At 47.5% G+C, this 16678-nt stretch overlaps 1 protein-coding gene across 1 annotated transcript; it reads left to right on the top strand.

Moving 5' to 3' along the window:
* Nucleotides 1-4743, top strand: LOC137858656 (N-alpha-acetyltransferase 20-like). Its single transcript, XM_068686709.1, has 5 exons — nucleotides 1-35; nucleotides 882-1081; nucleotides 2285-2420; nucleotides 3498-3643; nucleotides 4420-4743. The coding sequence occupies exons 1-5, from the start codon at nucleotides 1-3 to the stop codon at nucleotides 4503-4505; spliced, it is 603 nt and encodes a 200-aa protein (XP_068542810.1). The 3' UTR covers nucleotides 4506-4743.
* Nucleotides 4744-16678: the final 11935 nt, after the last annotated feature.

The following is a 16678-nucleotide window of genomic DNA, read 5'->3' as shown; positions in this document are numbered from 1 at the left end:
ATGTATCTGCAGGGAGTTCAGAATGTGGAAATACCGTGAGTTTATGTACAAATGAACTTGTGAGGAAGAAAGAACATACCTTCACGGCAGAAATGAACTCATGATGGTGGGATTTATCCTAAAACTTAGTTTAGTGTTGTATGAAGTGGCCTGACACCTGTAAGTCTCGAAAGAAACTGGGTATTGAAGAAGCTGAACGTGTCTGTGCTTGTTCTGATAACCTTAAGCCGTTGGTTATTCAGCGACAACGCCTGCAAATATAATTCTGACAATGCGTTGAAACACAGCTCTCCTTCAGCTATTCATTTGAAAGATGGAGGCCGAGGCATACGTGAAATTTTTTCTGAATCATTTCTGAAGAAATTGAATTCAGGTAAATAGTGACAGGGAAACAAACGTTCGGCCGTTTCTGAGTTGATGTAGCTTTGTAAAAGCATTGGACAGGGAAGTAAGCGGGACTTCTGTGCACTCGGTGCACGCGGAGGCGCAAGCATGGGTGTCGGTAGCCTAGTAACGGGGTGACTGGAAGGGTATTCTTTTTTTTCCTTCCGTGTAACAAACGGCACTCCTGGCAGGTGAGCAATTCAAGCAGCCGCAGCTGCAAGCACCGGCGCGGTTCAGAGGGCAGGGTGCGGGTCCGATGTCCCGCAGAGCCCCAGAGCGCCCGAAGGAAGGACACGGGGGTGCCGGGGGGGAGCCGGGGGAAAGCAGAGGGGGCCCGCGCGGGTCGCTTGGCGAGGCGGCGGCCGCGGCGCCCCCCGCGAGCCTTGGCCCTGCCGCACGGCCCCCGGCGGCGCGGCCTCGGCCCGGGCGGGCGGCTGCAGGGCGGGGCCGGGCCGCGGGGCGGGGCCGGCGGAGCTGCTCCTCCTCCGCGCCGGAAGGAAGAGGCCCCGGGGCGGCGGGAGCGTTGCCGGGGCAGCGCCGGCGGCCCAGCAGCGCCTCGGGGAGCGCCGCGCCGCTGTGGCCGTGCTCCTTAACTGGCGGCCGCAGTACGGGATCCCCTTCTACCTGCAGTACCTGGCGCACTGGCCCGAGTACTTCATCGTGGCGGAGGCGCCCGGCGGGGAGCTGATGGGTTACAGTGAGTGCCCCGGCCCCGGCCCCGCCGCTCCGGGGCCGCAGCGCTCGGCGGGGGCTCCGGCTGCTCTCGGGCTGCGGGGCGGGCGCGCTGCGAGCGGCGCTGAGCTCCGGGCGCGGGCTCGGGCTTCCCTTCGCCCGCCGAGAGCCAGCCCTGGGCCGGGGAGCCGAGCCGAGCCTTGCCTTGCCTTGTCTTGCCTTGCCGCGGTGGCGTTCGGCAGCAGTACCCGCTACTCGGGCTGTCTGCCGGTTCGCCCTTCTCGTTATCGCTGCCCCGGCATCCCGGGAGGCCTTTGCAGAGACTGGGGAAATGGCCCGTTCTACGTGTTGAAGCCTAAAGCGTTGGTGCTGTGAGTGACGGGTGTTTCTGAAGTACTGCGTGCGACAGGAGGTTTGGAGGGTTGTTCGCAATCTAACGCTTGTGTGGTGCTATGTAGAAACAAGCTCCAAAGACACCCCCGCTCCCCACCCGACGCTTCCCCCTCCCCCCAAAATAACAAACAAACAGAAAAACCCACCTCTTTTGGCTACATGTAACGTGTTTGCAGGGTCTAAGCTGTCTTTTGCCAGATTAGCAAAGCTGCCCAAGTTCTACCCCCTCAAAGCGACCAGAAATTTCCTTTAGTTGCTAGGGTGATGAACTAGTTTTTTGGCTTGTAGCCCTCTGTTCTTCCATTATTCCAGTCAGACCCCGAATTCTGCTCGTTTAAAGACTCGTGAGAATTGCTTAAGGCTTTTATTTAGAAGGCACTCCTCAAAAAACAAGTTTTGAAAAATGATTTAACTTTTTTAATGCTAGTCGAGAGAATAGTGTAAAATGAGCAAAATGATGTCTGATGCAACAAAGCAGAACTGTACGAGAACCATCTGCATTGTCTGCGGTAGGTGAAGTTGGGTGTCAGAATAGGTTCTGTTAGCGTGCAGTTGGTGAAATCGGGAACTAGCATCTGGGGGTCTTTCCAGTAGAGCTTGGAATCCAGATGGAAATGTGACCTTCAGGGGCCTTGCCTGCCTTTCTCTGAAGCTCTGATATTTGACCTGTAACCGTACAGAGTTGCTAAGTCATAGAGCGATAATACAGACATGCCTTGTTCAGCTTTTTGCCACAGTTGTTGCAGCATGTGTTCATATACTCCTCTGTAACGATGTACACCTGGGGTGCGTTGTCCCAGAGGTGCTGCTGTGCTGATACTCTGTCTGTCCGCAGTAATGGGTAAAGCAGAAGGCTCTGTGGCCAGGGAAGAATGGCACGGACATGTTACTGCTCTCTCGGTTGCACCAGAATTTCGACGGCTGGGTTTGGCTGCCAAGTTGATGGAACTATTGGAAGAAATCTCAGAAAAGTGAGTATTACCCTTCTCTTTAAGCTGATCTTGTAAAGTGTTCTTTCTGTAGACTTTTGTCCCTGGTTTAGGTATTTGTTTTACATGAAACATACCCAGACTCCCGGACTTCTCTATTAAATAGCGCCCCCAACTGACTGAAATTCCCTGTAGTTAGAGAACAAGAGCTAAGAACTTTGCTCGGCATTTTAAAATGTCTTGATTTCTATGAAAGCTCACTTGCCATGATGAATGGGAAGTAGTCTAAATTTCAGCAAAGACACAGTATAAAGTATTCTTTTCTTGATATTTTGTGAAGTTCTTTTCGTACCAACAGTGTTTTCCACAGTGCCCCCAACATGCTTGTTTAGCGGCTGTGGGCTTTGTGCGGGTTCCCTTGGACGCAATATTACGCAAATGTAGTGCTGCAGACAGTAACTTAGCCAGCATGAGATGGAAAATAAGCTTACTCTTACCTGCAGAAAATAAACACATTAGGGAAATGTCCCTAGCTCGTGCCAGTAGAGCAACCCTGTTGTGGTTGGTTGAATCCCCAAATTGCTTGATTCTTTGAAGAACTAGCATACTGAGGGCTGTCTCCTGTTAGACAACTGAATTGTGAGACTGGTTTTTCTTCCCCTGTTCATTTTGAAGGGGGCAGTCCCTAAGCTAGTGCAATGTAAATGCATCTAAAATACTGATTATAATTAAAATAATTATATATATACACACACACACATATATATTTATATTCATATAATATTTTTTATATATATAATATATATATAATTATTCATATATATATATATATATATGAAAATGAGGCTTCTGTGGGTATTTGGCTGGCCCTGTTCTTTTTGTTAATAATTCTGAGTGTACTGGATGGTGTAGAAAATTGTTCATGTGACCAAAAAAAATAACTTCTGCCAATACTGGGCTTGTCCTGTGCTAAAAGGGATGCATCTGTTATTACAGCGTGAAGCATACCTGATTAGTATATTGCCTCATCAGACCTGTTCTTGGTTACATGTTGTGGGTTTTTAATTGGAAATATATTCACCTGCTCGTTCTTACTGTGTTTTGTTTATTTTTTAAAAGAAAGGGCGGATTTTTCGTTGATCTCTTTGTGAGAGTATCAAATCAGGTTGCGGTAAACATGTATAAGCAACTGGGCTACAGTGTGTACCGGACAGTGTTAGAGTACTATTCTGCTAGCAATGGAGAGCCTGACGAGGATGCTTATGGTAAGTACTTGTTCTACCCCCACGTTGAATGGAAAGATCCTCTTGTGTGTCCCAGGGTTGTCCCTGTGTTTTGTGTATAGGGAAAAAGTTAAGGTGGTTGTTGTTTAATGGGATTTTACTTCTTCCTTTAGATAGCTTTTCCTGCTGAGGATTAATATCTGTTAAAAAAATCAACCTTGTGGTTTGCACGTTGCATTGTATCCACGGTAAAATAAAATACCAGATGAGTAAGCTATCCAGTACAAAGACATGTTATTCTGTGAGTAAGGATAAATAACATTCGGTTACTTATCTAATGGAAAGAATGCTCCTGGCAGGTGCCTGGACTTCTTCCTGATGCCACTGGGAAGAGGAATGGCTGTGCTTTCCTTCTTCCTTTCTCTTCCCTCCTTTTCTGTGACAGTCCGTCCCCCCCCTCCCCCCCGCTTTTGTTTTGTTGTCCCTTGATTATACGGACTTGAGGAATTGTTTTTCTCAGCCAATTAAAATCTTACAGAGGCTAATGGTCCACAGTGACAGAGAATTGGGTGGCCTTTTCAATTTAAAGGATAAAGGACATGGAAATTTCAAGTACTGTGTTAACAAAATAGGAGTACTAGGTGCTTGTTATTGCAAGGTATTTTTTCCTGTAAGCGTCCTCCACGAAAGCTTCTTTGGGCTTGCTGTGTATCTTTTCTGTTCATCCATTCATCTTTTCAGATTAAAATAACATACAAAATACAAAGGCTGTGGACAGACAACTACAGTTGTTGCAGATCTTTTTCCTCTTGCTACAGATATGAGAAAAGCTCTTTCCAGAGATACGGAGAAGAAATCTATTATACCTCTTCCTCATCCTGTGAGACCGGAAGACATTGAGTAACTGTAAACCGTGATTCTCAGGCATCATGCTCAGAATTTTGGATTGCTTTTCTGTCTACCTTACAGATGAGAAAAAATAGCCGCAATGTTTTTTTTCTCATGAAATACCAAAAGCAATATTGAGAAGTTTACTTACACCGTCTTTATTGGTAATAGCTGCAGACTTGTGAACTTCCCCTAGTGAATTTTCTTTTTAAATATTGGTAATGCAGAGACTATTAAATGGAATCACCTGGTGACATGGTGCACGGTGTGTGTTTTTTATTTTTCTAAAATCAAAAATAACTGGCCAGTAATAGTAAAACTCCTAAAAATGCCATTATTCCTGACCAGTGAAAATATTATTGTACAATACACAGGAAGAGGGACAAGGGGAGGTAGTGTATTAATACTTTCATAGAAAAAACACCTGTTACAGACAATTCGGACATTTTTTTCAAGTTCTGTGGCACAAGAAGGGCCTGAACTCAATTTGGTCCACGCTCAGTGGGGAGAATGCAGGCAAATAAAGAACTCAAGGATGCCCATGTACGGAGGACCTGATTCAAGACCAGTTCTTGGTACGATACATAAACTTGGAATGCTGCATCCACTGAAATAAGCTACAGTAAAGGGTTTCTTGCGTTCTGAGCCGATACTGCAGGTATTTAACCTCAGGGTGGAGCGCCACCTGCTGGTGAGAAGTAAATACTGCAGGCGGCCGAACGCCACGCATGAGCGGTGGCGCCCGCGGGCGCCCACTGCCGCCACCTGCTGTTCGGAAAGGGGTACTGCAGGCGGCCGGTCGCCGCGAACGCGACCTCGGCCGCCACCTCCTGGTGGAAAACGAGTACTGCAGGCGGCCGGGGGGCGCGCATGCGCGGAGACGCGCGTGGACGACCTCTGCCGCCACCTAATGTTCGGAAAGGAATAATGCAGGCGGACGGCGGCTGCGCATGCGCAGTGGAGCCCGCGGGCACCCTCTGCCGCCGCCTGCTGGTAGAAAACGAGTACTGCAGGCGGCCGGGGGCCGCGTATTCGCGGTGACGTTTCGCGGGCGCTCTCTGCCGCCACCTGCTGGTGGAAAACGAGTACTGCAGGCGGCCGGGGGGAGCGCATGCGCGGTGATGCACGCGGGCGCCCCTCTGCCGCCACCTGCTGGTGGAAAACGAGTACTGCAGGCGGCCGGGGGGAGCGCATGCGCGGTGATGCACGCGGGCGCCCCTCTGCCGCCACCTGCTGGTGGAAAACGAGTACTGCAGGCGGCCGGGGGACGCGCATGCGCGGTGACGCCCGCGGGCGCCCCTCTGCCGCCACCTGCTGGTGGAAAACGAGTACTGCAGGCGGCCAGGGGCCGCGCATGCGCGTTGCTTATTACGTCTTTTTTTTTTTTTGATGTGTAATTTCCTACGCTCCTAGATTTTTCTTCATATGTAAATGAAAGGTTCGTGCTAATTCCCGTTGAAAATATTTCATTTACTTTCTTGGTTGTATTGTCCTTTCTATGTTCAAAGCTGAGGCAAAAATAGGGTAAATTTTGCTTGTAGAAACACCGCAGTTCTTTTGTCTGCACTCCGCATGCTGTAAACTAGGGATAGGTGACAAATAAATAAAAAAATAAATAAAAGAACACAGCTGCTGCTCCTGCTCTCTTTCTTGTTTTTTGCCCCCTCCTCTTTCCCAGGTGATTGGGTTTGGGTGCTGGGCGGGGCCAAATGTTATATGAGCCCTAGGCGTTCTATCAGAGAGCTCCTTCTGCGTGGGCTGCTCTTTGGGGTCGGTGCTTTGTTTATTCTTCTGTTAGCTACATGCAGGGTTCTTTTCGTGGGTCAGAGTCTTGTACGATATTTTAGAGGAAACCAATCTAGTAGTACGTGCATTTATTGCATGAAGCTCTTTGGAGGTGATTAATTGTTATAGCACTTTTATGGATAGGATGTCAATGTTGTTTTGTGTGTTTGCTTTGTTGTTCTAGGTCCCTCATGATTTTTGCAGGGTTATAGGGCAGATGCCACCAGGTCTACCCCTTTTGTTGTTTTTGTTTTGTTTGATTTATTTTTCTTATTTTCTTTTTCGGAAGGGGGTTTGGGATTTGAGCGTCCTATTTTTTTGGGTTTGGGATTTGAGCATCTTAATTTTGTGGGTGTGGGATTTGAGCGTCTTAAGTGTTTGGGTTAGGGCTTTTAGGCATAGGACTTCAGGGGTTTAGTGTGGTGGATAGTTTGGCTTAGGTCTGTAGGGGTTTCGAGGATTTTTAGGGTTAGGGCTTGCGGCTTTTTTGTGTAAGGGCGGTAAGGGCTAGGGTTCCAGGGAGTGCTGTTAAATGGAGTTCTCGACGACACGGCCTCTGATTGGCCGTGCCGGCTGCCCAGGGAATGCTGGTAGGTGTAGTTTTCCGGCACAAGGCTTTCCGGTAGGCCGCGTTGAGTGCCCAGAGCATGCCGGAAAATGTAGTTCTGGGACTCCGAACTTCCGGGAGGCCATGTTGGGCGCCCAGAGCATACCGGGAAATGTAGTTCTGGGACTCCGAACTTCCGGGAGGCCATGTTGAGCGCCCAGAGCATTCCGGGTAATGTAGTTCTGGGACTCCGAACTTCCGGGAGGCCATGTTGGGTGCCCAGAGCACACCGGGAAATGCAGTTCTCGGGGACTAGGGCTGGGGCTAGGGTTAGACCTTAGGGTGAGGGTTGGGGTTAGGGTTAGGGCTAGTGAATGCTGGTTCTCTGTGTTTGCAGATGACGGTGAGCGTGTGTAAACTAATTCCAGTTGAAGAAGTTTCAGTTACTTGCTTGGTGACATTATCAGTTCAACATTAAAAGCTGCAGCAAAAGCAAAAGGGGAGTTTTGCTTCTAGAAACACCACAGGTCTCTTGTCTTCTCTCGGAATGTTTTTGAGATAAACCAGATTTTAAAAAACAAAGGAAAAAAAAAACCACAGCTGCTTCTTTTGCTCTCTTCCTACTTTCTTGTGCTTTGTCCCTCCCCTTTCCCAGGTGATTGGGTTTGGGTGCTGGGCGGGGCTGAATGCTATATGAGCCCCAGGCATGCTATCAGAGAGCTCCTTGTGCTTGGGCTGCTCTTTGGGGTAAGTGCTTTGTTTTTCCTTCAGTCAGTTGCAGGGTTCTCTAGGCAGACTGGAGCCTATGGATTTCTGGATTTTAAGTGCTTGGAATTCACTCAGTAGCGGGATGTTTAGTAGGGGCTGCTGGCTCACTGTTTTTTTTGGGATGGTGGGATACTCTTCTGTTTTTGAGCTATATTTTAGTCTCTAGATGTATAAACCCACTTGTGTAACTCTCCAGAGGACTAAAACCAGCTTGATTGAATGCTACATATGGCTTGGCAGCGTAGATGCAGCATTACCAAGAGACTGAGCAGGGTGTTATCAGAGTCACCTCTTTCATCTGCAAAGGGTAAGTTTGATTACCCCTGCCGAGGCTGCTGTGTGTGCATGTCTTTTTGGCATTTGTGGAGCTCAGTTGTTTTTCTTTGTGTGTGTGCATGTTTTTATTTATTTATTTATTTATTTTTATTTTTGAGGGTCAAACAGTGTGTTTGCTGAGCGTGGTTAGAATGAGGAGGTGGGGAGCTGCTCAGGACTGGAAGGTTTGGTTTCTAGGAGTATGCGGCATCCCTCCTGTGCGACGTGACTAATTGTTGGGCTGGAATGTTCCAGCTTTTGTGTGTGTTGGGCAATGTAGCTTGTGTAGTGTGTATTGTGTGGTCTAGGCAGAGTCTGCTGAGGTGCAGTGGGCGAAGAATCTCAGGTAGAGCTGGTGAGCAGCTGAAGTACCAGAGCTGGGAAGAGAGAGGTCGTGCAGCAGGTACGCTATGGCTGTGAGGTGCCTCAGACTGTGCTTTTCTGTCTTTTTTTTTGTTTTGTTTTGTTGTTTTTTTGCAGGTGCTTTGTGCGGTCGTGGACAGGAAAGGGAAATCCTCGTGTCGCGGAGCAGTGAGGGAAGGTGAGTGTTGTCAGCCTGGTCATCCCTTATCTGAAGCGAAGGGAAGACGCTCAGGTGTTTCCCTGTGAGGTTCCGAAGTGAGACTGTTTGGGATAGAGGAGCAGTGTGGCAGGTGGGTGCTTGCAAGCACAGTGGTTCTTTTGTCCTTTTGTGTTCCCAGGTGGCGTGGGTGATGCTGGCCGCTCCTTTCAAGCTTGGACCTAATTTGCAGGTCCAGAGGCAAGTGGAGTGCTGTTTTGAAAGGATAAAAGTAAAGCTGGGGTCGCTTAAGTTGTTGAGGGATGGGTGCTACTGCTGGCAGCTGAATGTTTATCTTCTGCCTGTGTTTTGCCTTTCATTAGGCTGAAGTGCAGTGCAGGACGTCTCGACCCAAGCTGCCTCTGCAGTGACTCTGGTGCGTGATGAGCAGAGGTAGCTGTTAATTTTGGGGGTGTGGTTGTCACTGAAGTTATTTTCCTACATCCAATAGAGTAAAATTCCAGTTTGCCTTTTAGAGGTGCTATAAGTGGGTAAAGAGAAGAGATGGAAGCATGTGCCACGTGGGGCAGGCAAGCGGCTGAGGTACAGGAGGGGATGAGAGTATGTGATTTTTTCCTGGGGGTGGAATGGAATTGATTGTTTTGGTGTATAGTCTGTTTTGCTCCGAGATCTTTCATTCATTGTAAATAAAAGTTTGAGCCAATTCCAGTTGGGAATGTTCCAGTTATGACCCAGCGAGTACTGTCCTTTTAATGTTAAAAAAAAAATGCGGCAAAAGCATGGGTGCAGATCTGTTTCAGGTCTTGTGCATCATATTCGGTCCGAGATCGCGTCTGTTTCCATCCTCACTCTTGCAGAAGTCATCTGGGCCGCATCAGGAGCCCTTCCTTAGGAAATCAATTCCCAAGCGTCTTCTTAGGGGGTTTTCAGTCCCCATCCTTCTGGTCTCTTGTCTCGAAGGCAGGCTTTTTAGGCCTCCATCATCCCAGTTCTGGAAGCTGCTTCCAGTCACGTGTCGTGACATTTGAGTCTCTCCTGGGGTCTGGTGCAGAGCACCTGTTCTGACTTGCTGTTGCCGTAGGGCTTTCTTTTTGGGGGTCACTTTTTCTTGTGCCTTGTGTTGTGTGTTTTGTTTGTAGTGTTTGTGGCGTGCCTGTGTGTGTGTACGTGTTTGGTCTGGAGCTGTCCTGCCTGGCAGTTAGTGATGACAGGTAACGTGGCAGTGCATGGGTGTACTAATACATTGTCTGGACTGTTTTGGTAAAGATATCCAGTCTGCCTCTGGGCACGTACTGAAGGGCAGCTGGCACAGTCATCTCTGTAGTGTTTGGCAGACTGGAGGGGGGAGAGTTGAGCTGCTTGCGAGCAACTGCTCGCATAGCACTTGAACGGTGTGCTTGAGGAGGTCTGTCGAATCTTGAAAGCTTACAGATATGGGGTTTTGAATTTTTTATTTTTATTTCTTTCCTGTCCCCAGTAGAGCGTAAACCTTTGGAGGAACCTGTCACAGGAAAGAGCTCCTTCTGGAAGTGTTCAGCACTCGGTAGGCAACTCGGTGACTGGCTTGATCTACTTCTGAGGTGCTGAGGCAAGGGGGCTGCTGTTTTGAAACGATAGTATTGTAAATGGGGTCCCTTTTGTGTTGTTGAGGGATGGATGCTAATGCTGGCAGCTGAATGATTGATTCTCTTGTGACTGTTTTCATTTGTTAAAGCTGAAACACAGTGTACGACACGGGACTTGACGACCAGAGCTGCTTTTGGCAAGGTGAGTGATGAACAGCTATAGAAGGTACTTTAGGGGTGCAGTTGTCACTGCAGTTACTGAACTACACCAAGTACGGTAAAAATCCTGTTTATATTTCAGGGGTGTTGTAGCTGGCCTGAGAGAGCAGATGGAAGCGTCTGCCTCGAGGGGAGGGGAGGGCACGGAGGTAAGGCAGCAGCTGAGAGTAACTGTCCCAGCTGTGCTGTGGCTTTGGATGCTGCTTCAGCCTATGCTTTTCTTTTTGTTTCACATTTGTCTCACACAGGCTGAGTGGGGCCAAGCTGCACTCTGAAGAGCAGCACGAGAAGGGCGGGCTGGTTGTGAGCTGGATTGGAGCAGAACTGCCAAGTAGCACGAGGTGAGTGCGAAGGGTATCCATCTTGCTTTGCAGGTGCCATGGCAGGCTCTCCACAGAAGCGGTTGAGGATTTGAGAAGAGGTTGCGGATGATCAAGGAGCGACACGTGCAGGGATGGCTTGAAAAGGGTATGTCTGCTTTCTCTTCTGTTTATCAGGTGTCCCAGGCAATGTGGGCTGTGGTGTTAGTCTTTAGAATCGGAACAAAGCAGGTGCTGAAATGCTGTGTCTGTTTTTTTTTGTGTTGGGGTTGCACCTTGGTGAGTGTAGGGATGGGTTTTAAGTGGGTGCAGCGGAGGGCCTGGCCCCAGTGTCCTGTAGTGTGTTTTGACCCATCAGCATAGCCTTTTGGTTCTCAGGTAGCCTACTGAAGTAAGTGATTTTTCCTGCGAGTGGAATGGAATTGATTTTTTTTTTTTTTTGGCGTGCAATCAGTTCTGCTCCTAGATTTTTCTTTTTATGTAAATAAAAGATCGAGCTAATTCCAGATGGGAAAAAAAAAAATCAGTTACTTTCTTGGTCAGTTTGTCCTTTTAATATTCAAAGCTGCAGCAAAAGCATGGGGATTTTTGTTTCTAGAAACACCCTAGCTCTCCTGTCTGCACTCTGCATGCTGTTGAGCTAAGCCATATAAATGAATAAAGAAACCACAGCTACTGCTCCTTTCTGATTTTTTTTTTTTTTTTTTTTGTGCTTTCCCCCTTGCACTTTCCCAGGTGATTAGCTTCAGGTTCCAGGTGGGACCTAGTGGTAACTGAGTTGCAGGTATTCCATGACAGAGCTCCTTCTGCCTGGGCTGCTTTTTGGGGTAAGCGCTTTGTTCTTCCTTCAGTCAGTTGCAGGGTTCTTTAGGTGGGTCAGAGTCTATGGACTGATGCGTTTTCCAGTAGAAACCGGTACGCATATCTTTTTGAGTTGGTAACTGGTAGGATCTGTCACTGTAAAGCAATCTAGTAGTAGGTGCCTGTATTGCACGCAGCTCTTCCTCAGGTGAGTAGTTATGGCAGTTTTACGGATGGTATGGTGATGTTACTTTGTGTGTTTGCTTTGTGGTTCTGGGTCCATTCTGATTTTTGCAGAATTACGGGGCTTTTTGTGATTCTTTGCCTGTATGTCAAATATTATCAAAGTTACAACCTTGCTGTCAAAGTGATGGAGCAGGGTTTAGTTGAAATGTATCATGGAAGCTCCCTGTGTGAGCATGTGTCTGAAAATGGCAGCAGTGGGCACGTAAGGGGTAGTCTGTTTCAAGTTTAGGGACAGCTTGTTATATTTGTGGTGCTTTTGCCTGTGTGTTTTCTGTCTGTCGAGTCTTTAGACCATAAAGCCTTCTAGGCTTTATGTCCTTGAATTTACGTATTAGAAGTACGTTTATGAGGGGTTGCCAGGTACGTTGTTTTTGGGAAACTGTGGGGTATGGTTCCTTGAGTGCATAAGTGCAGTAGTGCCAAGAGAGTGAGCAGGGCCACCTTCTTCATCTCTGCAGAATAAGTCTGTTCGGGCACACTTCTCAGGTAAATGTAGTGAGCAGATGAGGGAAAGGAGCTGGGAACAGAGAGGTATTGCACAGTAGCATGTTGCATCAGTAGTAGTCAGCGTTGCGGAGGAGGTGGGTGTCAGGGCTGGCATGCTAGTGAATGCTGGTTCTCTGTTTTTGCAAGTGATGATGAACATGTTTGACGTAATTCCATTTGAAAAAGTTCCAGTTACTGGCCTGGTCGTGTCGTCCTTTCAATGTTAAAAGTAGCAGCAAAAGCATGGGGATTGTTGCTTCTAGAAACACCATAGGTCACCTGTCTGCTCTCTGCATGTTTTTCAAGTAAAGCAGATCTTTAAAAAAACAAACAAACAACAAACAAACAAAGAAACAAAAAAAAAACAAAAACAAAATAATAAAAAACAGCTGCTGCTGCTCCTGCTTTGTTTCTACTTCCTTGTGCTTTGCCCCTCCCCTTTCCCAGGTGATTGGGTTTGGGTGCTGGGCGGGGCCGAATGGTATATGAGCCCCAGGCATGCTATCAGAGAGCTCATTCTGCCTGGGCTGCTCCTTGAGGTAAGTGCTTTGTTTTTCCTTCAGTCAGTTGCAGGGTTCTCTAGGCAGGCCGGAGTTTATAGATTTCTAGAATTTTTAAGTGCTTGGAATTCACTTAGGAGAGGGATGTTTAATAGAGGTTTCTGGCTCACTGTTTTTTGGGATGGTGGGATACTCCTCTGTTTTTGAGCTATATTTTAATCTCTAAATGTATAAACCAGCAGTAGGTAAACATTAGGAGGAACCGGTCAAAGGTAACAGCGCTTTCTGGAACCGTCAAGTTCTTGTTCGGCAACGTAGTGACTGGTTTGATCTACTTCACAGATGGAGAGGCAAGTGGACTGCTCTCTTTGAAATAATAAAATTGAAAACATAAAGTTTGTCAAAGATGGCAGTGCATGTTTGCAGTCTGTTTATTGCTTTTGCCAGTGGTAGATAACATTTATAAGGAATCGGTCAAAGGAAAGAGCGCCTTCTGGAACTGTGAAGCTCTGTGTTGGCAACTCGGTGACTGGCTGGACCTACTGTCCATCTCCAGAGGGAAGCGGACTGCTGTTTTGAAATTAAAAAATACTAATAAAAAAAATAAAAATATGGTGCTGCTCTATGGCGCCCGGAGGACTGCCACTCTGCATGGCAGTTAAAAAGAATGTGGTTTGGAGATGGAGAGCCACAGAGATGAAGCAGCTGGGAAGAGAGACACAAGTATTGCAGTAGGTAGGCTGTGGTTATGAGGTGCCTCAGGATGTGCTTTTTTTCTTGTTTCCGCCCTTCCCTCGTGCAGCCTTGGAGAGATGAAGTCCCCATGGTGTGGAGTGGTGCAAAAAGGTAAGAGGGTTGTCAGCCCGGTCAGTTTTCTTCACCAATGCTAAGGCAAGTCTTTGAAGAGAAACAGCCTGGTTGCTTGTGCTGCACCCTGTTGAACTAAGCCAGACCAAAAACAGGGCTGCTGTTCCTCCTGCTCTCTTTACCTCTTCTCATCTTGCAAAGGAATGGTCCAGCAATTCGGGTTAATAGGGGACAAGAGAACAAAGGGGTTTCAGAATAACTGCTAACTGTTATGACTATTGCATGGGGCACTATGCAAGTCTCTGACATCCAGCCAAGATGGACAAAGGAGAAGGACAAGGGAAAAGCCTGGGAGGAAGACTATGAGCCTTCAGTACGAGAGACCCGCAGAGGGACCACCAGAGACTGATAACACATGCGCCAGTGGGCGGGTTCGGATTCCAGGAACTAGTTATAATAACCCTGCCTTTTCTAGAAGTAGTAATGAATATGTATTAGCCTAGGAGCATAAAAACCAGCTGCCTGCTGTGACTTGTGTGCGTCTCGGTGGAGCAGAGACTCCCGGCGCACCCAGTGCTGTTTGCTTACCTCTATTCCTTTAATAAATTGTAAACTTTGATTGTAATCCTATTTGGGACTTAGTCATTTATTACAACAGACAACCTTGTAAAATGCAGACAACCAGAATCCTTACAACAATTAAGTGGAAATCACGGTGTAAGAAACATTACCACCTCAAAGAGTAAAAGCCTCAAAATTAATGTGACTTGTAACAGGCCAGCAGCTGTGTGTTTTCGGTGAAGCACCAGATAGAGTATGAACCTGGATTGCACAGTTAATGGGGAAACGGGAGGGTCCTGGTCCTTGGGAGGGGAAAAAAAAAAGTATATAAACTGTGTATGGAATCGGTAGGTGCCCTCCTGCTCGCGGGACACCCGCCATTGTAATCTCAAATAAAAATGCTACTGTACTGAGATCCTCTCCTGAGCCTATGTTATTTCCCAAAGATTGATTCATGGTTTTAAGGTTTCAGGGATAGGGCCCTAGGGTTGGGTTTCAGGGTAAGCGTTCTCAGGGTTTATGTTTAGGATTTTAAGGTTTTTAGTTTTAGGGTTGGAGTTTTAACGGTTAGGATTTTAGGGATTTGAGGGTTAGGGTTTTAAGGGTTTCAGGGTTAGCGTGTTAGGGTTTTAGAGTTTTTTGGGTTGTAGTGTTGATAGTTTTTTTAGGGTTAGGTTCTTAGGGTTTTATTTTTGGTCAGTTATTTACGGTTAGGGTTTTAAGATCTTATTATTTTTTTTTTTCAGGTTAGGTTCTCCTGGGTTAGGGTTTTGAGCGTCTTAATATTTTGGGTTGGGTTTGGGATTTGAGCATCCTATTTTGGGGGGGGTTGGGATTTGAGCATCCTAATTTTGTGGGCTTGGGCGCTGTGAGCATCTTAAGTGTTTGGGTTAGGGCTTTTAGGCATAGGTCTTCAGGGGTTTAGTGTGGTGGATAGTTTGGGTTAGGTCTGTAGGGGTTTCGAGGATTTTTAGGGTTAGGGCTTGCGGCTTTTTTGTGTAAGGGCGGTAAGGGCTAGGGTTACAGGGAGTGCTGTTAAATGGAGTTCTCGACGACTCGGCCTCTGATTGGCCGTGCCGGCTGTGCAGGGAATGCTGGTAGGTGTAGTTTTCCGGCACAAGGCTTTCCGGTAGGCCGCGTTGAGTGCCCAGAGCATGCCGGGAAATGTAGTTCTGGGACTCCGGACTTCCGGGAGGCCATGTTGGGTGCCCAGAGCACACCGGGAAATGCAGTTCTCGGGGACTAGGGCTGGGGTTAGGGTTCGGGCTAGTGAATGCTGGTTCTCTGTGTTTGCAGATGACGGTGAGCGTGTTTAAACTAATTCCAGTTGAAGAAGTTTCAGTTACTTGCTTGGTGACATTATCAGTTCAACATTAAAAGCTGCAGCAAAAGCAAAAGGGGATTTTTGCTTCCAGAAACACCCCAGTTCTCCTGTCTGCACTCTGCATGCTGTTGAGCTAAGCCTTATGAATAAGTAAATAAACCAGAGCTGCTGCTGCTCTTTTTGCTTTTTTGTGCTTTCCGCGCATGCGACCTGTGCCGCCGCCTGCTGGTGGAAAACGAGTACTGCAGGCGGCCGGGAGGAGCTCATGCCCGGTGACGCCCGAGGGCGCCCCTCTGCCGCCACCTGCTGGTGGAAAACGAGTACTGCAGGCGGCCGGGGGCCGCGCATGCGCGGTGACGCCTGAGGGCGCCCCTCTGCCGCCACCTGCTGGTGGAAAACGAGTACTGCAGGCGGCCAGGGGCCGCGCATGCGCGTTGCTTATTACGTCTTTTTTTTTTTTTGATGTGTAATTTCTTACGCTCCTAGATTTTTCTTCATATGTAAATGAAAGGTTCGTGCTAATTCCCGTTGAAAATATTTCATTTACTTTCTTGGTTGTATTGTCCTTTCTATGTTCAAAGCTGAGGCAAAAATAGGGTAAATTTTGCTTGTAGAAACACCGCAGTTCTTTTGTCTGCACTCCGCATGCTGTAAACTAGGGATAGGTGACAAATAAATAAAAAAATAAATAAAAGAACACAGCTGCTGCTCCTGCTCTCTTTCTTGTTTTTTGCCCCCTCCTCTTTCCCAGGTGATTGGGTTTGGGTGCTGGGCGGGGCCAAATGTTATATGAGCCCTAGGCGTTCTATCAGAGAGCTCCTTCTGCGTGGGCTGCTCTTTGGGGTCGGTGCTTTGTTTATTCTTCTGTTAGCTACATGCAGGGTTCTTTTCGTGGGTCAGAGTCTTGTACGATATTTTAGAGGAAACCAATCTAGTAGTACGTGCATTTATTGCATGAAGCTCTTTGGAGGTGATTAATTGTTATAGCACTTTTATGGATAGGATGTCAATGTTGTTTTGTGTGTTTGCTTTGTTGTTCTAGGTCCCTCATGATTTTTGCAGGGTTATAGGGCAGATGCCACCAGGTCTACCCCTTTTGTTGTTTTTGTTTTGTTTGATTTATTTTTCTTATTTTCTTTTTCGGAAGGGGGCTTGGGATTTGAGCGTCCTATTTTTTTGGGTTTGGGATTTGAGCATCTTAATTTTGTGGGTGTGGGATTTGAGCGTCTTAAGTGTTTGGGTTAGGGCTTTTAGGCATAGGACTTCAGGGGTTTAGTGTGGTGGATAGTTTGGCTTAGGTCTGTAGGGGTTTCGAGGATTTTTAGGGTTAGGGCTTGCGGCTTTTTTGTGTAAGGGCGGTAAGGGCTAGGGTTACAGGGAGTGCTGTTAAATGGAGTTCTCGACAACTCGGCCTCTGATTGGCCG

Source organism: Anas acuta, chromosome 6 (genome assembly GCF_963932015.1).
Source record: "Anas acuta chromosome 6, bAnaAcu1.1, whole genome shotgun sequence".
Classification (NCBI taxonomy): Eukaryota; Metazoa; Chordata; class Aves; order Anseriformes; family Anatidae; genus Anas; species Anas acuta.
The sequence above is the reverse complement of the archived record's forward strand: the minus strand, read 5'-3'. Positions and strand labels throughout refer to the sequence as shown.

What these genes read in the sequence shown, in the direction of transcription:
- LOC137858656 (XM_068686709.1), top strand. Translation starts at nt 1, where the DNA reads ATGTATCTGCAGGGAGTTCAGAATGTGGAAATACC. An exon ending in CGGGGAGCTGATGGGTTACA is followed by an intron (nt 1,082 to 2,284) that starts GTGAGTGCCCCG and finishes GTCTGTCCGCAG; the next exon opens with TAATGGGTAAAGCAGAAGGC. An exon ending in TTGGAAGAAATCTCAGAAAA is followed by an intron (nt 2,421 to 3,497) that starts GTGAGTATTACC and finishes ATTTTTTAAAAG; the next exon opens with AAAGGGCGGATTTTTCGTTG.